Source organism: Rhinolophus sinicus, chromosome 15, assembly GCF_057876585.1.
Source record: "Rhinolophus sinicus isolate RSI-liver-muscle chromosome 15, RSI-T2T, whole genome shotgun sequence".
NCBI lineage: Eukaryota > Metazoa > Chordata > Mammalia > Chiroptera > Rhinolophidae > Rhinolophus > Rhinolophus sinicus.
Window position 1 is genome coordinate 92929592 of NC_142515.1, and position 6151 is coordinate 92935742.

The window sequence follows — 6151 nt, forward strand, 5'->3', positions numbered from 1 at the left end:
GACTAGGAACCCAGTGAGGCCTTGACCCTCCATCTCTCTCAGGTTCCGGTTGACTTTCAAAGGGATGGGTGACAATCTGGGGAGGAAGCCTTGGCCATGGCCCCATCTAACTCCTGTAAGCTATGGTCAAAAAGAAAGCTACAATCCCATAGAAAACTAGAGCTGAATCAGCTTTTTTGGGACTGTTGTCCTTGTGGGTGTAGCCACGAGCTAGATGCCTGTAGGCAGCAATAGTGGTGACTGTGTTCTCTCTCTTCCCGTCCACTCCTGTACACACACTTGGAGGACTCCCCTTGCTGGGCTTACAGTGTCTCTCCCCCACCAGAGATCTGAGAGAAAGACAACATTTATGCCACTTTATTCACAATGCTACTTTTTTATGAATTATGTGGTGCAACTTGGCGGAAGAGATTCACACCATTTACAGACAGATATTAAATGGGTCACAGAGTCAGAATTCTACTTAAGTATTGTCAATCCTTCTGGCCCAGTGGATTTAAATCTTCTTCTGTCCAGTTTCTTCTTCAATCAGATTTTCCTAAAAAATATGTGAGTAACAAATATATCAAGGTTGATTTTACTAACTGAATTTCCTGATGTTTTTGGTATGTTAATTTCTAAAATATCAGTCTAGAAAGAATAGATCCATTTGCTTTTGTGCACTAGACAGTACTAAAGATCATGTCTTTTAAAGTTGTTTATAACAAACATAAAATCTACATTAATAATTTAAGTATAGGATACGAGGAAGGAGGTGAAAGAAAGGTCTGATCTCTCAGTTTGCTGTTAACCTAGGTTTTGCCTCGATTCCTTCTTTCTGAAGTTATGTTTGGGAAATTTCTACTGCTTGCTATTACTTTTATCATGCAGTAAGCAGGATTTGAAAAAGAAAGGAAATAAAGATGTCTGCTTTTTTTTCTTTCTCCTATGGGTATCAACCTTCTAGTCACTGGAGAAAATGAGATTATAGTTGATCTTCAGATATGATTTACTCAGGCTTTCCCTGCTCCTGGACATGCCAGAATTAACTGCAATGCTTTCTAACTGCCACAAATAAGTGGACCGTGGAGCTCAGAGAACGCCAACATTGAATTCAAGGTTCAATTAACATACTCAGTTCTCTTTATACTTTTTTAAAACATCAAAAGTTTACATTGGGTTAGTAGATTTCCAGTTTTGGTGGAAATTTGGAGATTGTTATAGTCCAATCTGAAAACTGGAAATCAAATATGTGACTCTGAATTACATATTTACTAGTTTGGAATGTTTTATTCCAAAGGGAAAATAAAAATAAACTAGAGCACCATTTTTGATTTCTACATTTCCCAGGGAAAACCATGTCATATCAAGAACAACTGAAGAATCGGTGGAGAGGTGTGGATTACCTAGAGAAGAAATGGGGCGCTGATGAACCTTCTCGAAGAACTGACAGGAGCAGTGGGAAGAAAAGTTTTGTCTGTCATCCCAAAGGGGAGAACCAATATTAGCAGATAAAGGTTACAGGGAGATTTCAATTCGTTAGTGCTGTCTAACCACTAGGGGGTGTCGTGAGATAGTGAGGGATTCACCACAGGAAGAATCGGGCGGTCAGGAAGGGAAGCTTCCGGTGGCTGAGAGGTGGTTGCCCTAAGTAGACACCTGACACCCTAAGACGAGGTACCAAGGGCCACTCCATCTCCAAAGTTCCATGTTATCACTGTAACTCACCAGAGCTCCTTTCAGGTCCCTGAGGGCAGAGCGTGGCTGGTGAATGGTACATTCGAAGCGCTGAGGTTCTTCTAGTTGATCAACCTCTTGGGCTATCTGAAGAAAAACAATGTGATTCTTGGAGAGGGAGATGAAATAAAATGGGATTTTTCATTTCCATTAAAAATCATCTGTGGAACATGAAGTCAAGGTGGATGTGGGACTGAGAAAACTGCAGGACTGGGATGGAGATTTTAAGAACATAAATCCACCGTCAGCCATGTTTGCTGATTGGTATAGGGTTCTGGAGGTAATGGTGATAGTAAGGACAGATGATATTTTCTCTCTAGTGATGATGAGAATGAAGTACTTCTAACCTCATGAGGGGACAGTATGCAAAAAATACAAGAGCTTATAATTATGAATAGTGTTGATTTTTATTTTCTTGTTTTTACTACCGTGTTTCCCTGAAAATAAGACCTAGCTGGACAATCAGCTCTAATGTGTCTTTTGGAGCAAAAATTAATATAAGACCTGGTCTTATTTTACTATAATATAAGACCGAGTCTTATATGATAATATAATATAATATAATATAATATAATATAATATAATATAATATAATATAATATAATACCGAGTCTTATATTAATTTTTGCTCCAAAAGACCCATTAGAGCTGATTGTCCAGCTAGGTGTTATTTTCGGGGAAACACAGTAAGTATGTCATAGTTAAATGAGAGTGGCTTCACATATGATCTGTGGATAATCTGTGGAAAGACTTCAAATTCTGGGGCTTCTTATTTCATACTAAATAATTGTCATTATTTCCCCAAAAGGAGAGATTTCATTCCAATGAAAACTAAATGGTTTTAGGTTTCTCCAGCTAAGTTTCCCATTCTTGGGCCTATATTAAGTGTTCCAGCCCAGATTCACTCATTCTTTCGGGCCTAGTTTGTTTTCCATCAACTTAAAAAAACAATAACAGAAACAGGCTTTTATTAATCCACTAACATTTGTTTGGATTGACCAGCTAACATATATGGCCTCTCTCATGTAATCCTTATATCATCCCAAGAAGTCGCATTTTCTAGATAAAAAAACCAAGTACCCTCTGTTAGTGCTGGTACTGGTACTGAAATCTAATTTATATGAAGTCAAATCCAGCATATTTTTCCAGTATTTATTTTGTCTCCTTGGGCTTGCTAACTCCTCTACTCTAGTGGCCTCCAACTTCTTTGCTACATATAAAAGAAATGAATAAGGGGAAGGTGAGAGGTTTTGGGAACGTACAGAGGGATAGTGGATGGGGGGAGGGGGGTTCACACAGTGTGAGGGATATAAATGATAAACGTCTAAGTTTTGCTTTGTCTTGTGCACCTGAAACTAATTAAAATAAATAAATAAATAAATAAATAAATAAATAAATAAATAAATAAAGCAATAAAGACATCTATAAAAGAAAAAAAAAAAAGAAATGAGAGAGCATGCACCCTTGATAAGGACACTTTTAAGTTATAAAATTTACCGCTGACCTCATATCATAGATATTTTTAAAAGATAAAAAAAAAAAAAAAAAAAAAGCAGACAGTCTCAGGTTTTCCATCCAAATCCTAGAGTCGTCTTGCTCTAGAGACCCTGGCTCCAACCCATGGCTTCTAATTCCTTTGGCAATTCTATATGCTCAGAGTACAATTCACTGTTTTGCACTTGTTGCTGAATTCTCTTGGAATTGTTCCTCTTCTTTGTCTCATTAATCCCTGTCTGAACTGAAAGCAGGAATTTTCTTCCTAAGTGTCTTAACACCCCTGGAATCCCTAGGGTGAGGCCCACAGTACCACTATAGGGATGTACACAGACTATTAGGATAGATACATTGAACCAAATAAGCCACGTCTTACTTTGAAGCCGAGAGAGACTTACCTCTTTGAAAGAGTCAATCAAATTTTCTGCATTTCTCTTTCCTCCAGGGCGCAATCCATAGGACCAGTGCTGGCTGGAGCAGCCCGCCACACATAACGTCAGCAGAATAAGTCCAGCTAGAAGTTTTGGAATTGGCTGCATTCTAAGGAATATCAATGAACAATCAACACAGACTCAGACGGGGTTATGCAAAAGGTAAAGACCTCTGATGAAAGGCCTGACATTTGTGTCACAAATGCTATAGAAGATGGAGGTAGGTGTCACCTACAGTTTTCACACACAGAATAGAAACACACCACCCACTTGCTTGCTTTGAATTTCATAGCCATTGGGGACAAAAACAGTATTTTAAAACTCACATGTTTAGTACTTTTGGAACTAAAAGTATTCTATTTTTCATTATTTCGTGATCAAAACCCCATGATTGCTCCCGTATCAAGTTCACCTTTTTGTCTTAACACTGTCCCCTCTGTGATTGGTTTTCAATTGTACCATTCCTGAGATAAAGGGAATTGGGCCACTGCTCTGCTAAGTAGCTCCTACTAAAAATTTCTGGCTGAGAGAAAGTTGCTTGACATTAAATGGCTACACTGTGGTACTGATGTGGGACATTTTGCTGAGTATCTGTCCTCTCATCTTCCACTCATTAGTGCTGGCTGGACCATCTGTAAGAATGAGGGAGAACTCAACGCTTTTCTAATTACTTGGGCCCAGACCAGATGCCTCTCTAGCCAAGGCAGCCTCCAGTTATCTAATGGCATGTGGAATTCTCACAGAGAGCCTACAAATTAATTTGCATTTGATGGGAAGAGGCTAAAGACAAAATCAAACACTGGTCAATGAGTTGTTGCAGTTTCCCAAAGGCTGGATCTCTGTAGCCAGGGGTATCAAGGACAGTGAAGATCAAGATCTCTTTAGACACCCTCACACCTGGACTTAGCCCTGAGGGTGTCAAATGCCTTACAGACAGACGATAGTATACAGTCTAGAAAACAAGTACTAGAAATACAAAGTATTTTACCTGTTGGAGAGCAGAGAGCCAAGAGAATACCACGCTTCCTTTTGAGTCTGTTGAACGCTTTGCCTTTTCATTTTCCTTGCTTCCTTTTTATATGAAACTTTTCTAGGACACTGAAATCTTTCCCGCTGGTAAATTGTACTGCACGTGGACTAGTCTTTTCATAGTAATGTTCAAAATCCTCACATAAAGCCCTTTAATGGTGTATGTAATTAGAACACCCACTGGCCTATCTGTTAAATTTACTTAAATCTTGGCCATTAAAACCTCTGCTAAGACTTTTATAGCTAAGGCCACAATGTAGAGAGATTAAAATCTAGCTGGATTGGCTTCCCTTGAGGAAACTGGCAGGCCAATCAAGAGTTCAAGGAAAATAGCTGTCTTTGATTAAGTGATGTTAAAAGCACACATGAAAACTTTCACAAAGGAGGCCATGTAGTAATTATAGAGTCAGGATGCCTGGGAGCTGGTCTCAGCTCTTAGACTCCTCATTTGTAGAAGGTGCTAATATGTAAATAATAACTAGGGATTATTGACACTAAACCAAGACAATAGAGGATCCTAAGATTATCATGTGAGTTTGAAAATTCCCATCTCAAACCCACCAGGCTCTGTCCTTGACTTATCTTGAAAAAGTCTTCAAAGGCAACCTAATTTTATTTGCTTGACTATTATGATAGGAATGCTTATTGATATTACTTGATAATCACATATAGCATTGGAACTTTAACGTATATAACTATAACAGTATTAATAATTATAGCTGTACTTCTTTAAAACATTAAATTTGAGGATAAACTATTCAAAAAAAAAAGAAAAAGTCTTCTATAGCTTTGAAAAGGTAAGGAGAAACATTATAGTTAGCATACACTAAACACAAGACCATCTAGAGCTGACTTAGGGCAATAGTTGACTCATTTCAGTTGATGCTTATTGAGTTAAAATATGCAAATCATTGTACTAAAGGCAGTGGGGGCCCAAAGACAAATAATAGTTATCTGGTATGTAAATAAGACCAACCTCACTCATTATGAATAGTTCTGCAAAGTGGGTATCATTATCCTAATTTTGCAGACATGTTCCAACCCAGCAGCGAGCGCTTGGATATGTTGCTTATACAGTACAATTACCCTGTTTCCCCGAAAATAAGACCCAGCCAGACCATCAGCTCTAATGTCTTTTGGAGCAAAAATTAATATAAGACCCGGTATTATTATATTACGTTATGTTATATTATATGACCCAGTATTATATTATTATATATTATATACTATATATTATATTATACCCAGTCTTATAGTAAAATAAGACCGGGTCTTACATCAATTTTTGCTCCAAAAGACACATTAGAGCTCATGGGCTGGCTAGGTCTTATTTTCGGGGAAACACAGTATTTAAAAAAGAGGGACCCATTCATCTTTATTACATTTATTTGAATACCTAATTGTCTTTCCCTAATTTATCACTGGGCTGTATCTCATGATTGAGTCAAGGATTCCATCTTATTTAAACACGTTAATAAATT

General features: G+C 37.9%; 1 protein-coding gene across 1 annotated transcript; it reads right to left on the reverse strand.

The window, feature by feature from the left end:
- Window positions 1-341: 341 nt before the first annotated feature.
- GNRH1 (gonadotropin releasing hormone 1) lies at window positions 342-4843 on the reverse strand. The gene is made up of 4 exons (XM_019714185.3): window positions 4630-4843; window positions 3609-3750; window positions 1708-1803; window positions 342-538 (listed from the first exon to the last, which is right to left on the reverse strand). Exons 1-4 carry the CDS (start codon window positions 4698-4700, stop codon window positions 497-499), a joined length of 351 nt encoding a protein of 116 aa, XP_019569744.3. The 5' UTR covers window positions 4701-4843; the 3' UTR covers window positions 342-496.
- Between the last annotated feature and the right edge of the window lie 1308 nt (window positions 4844-6151).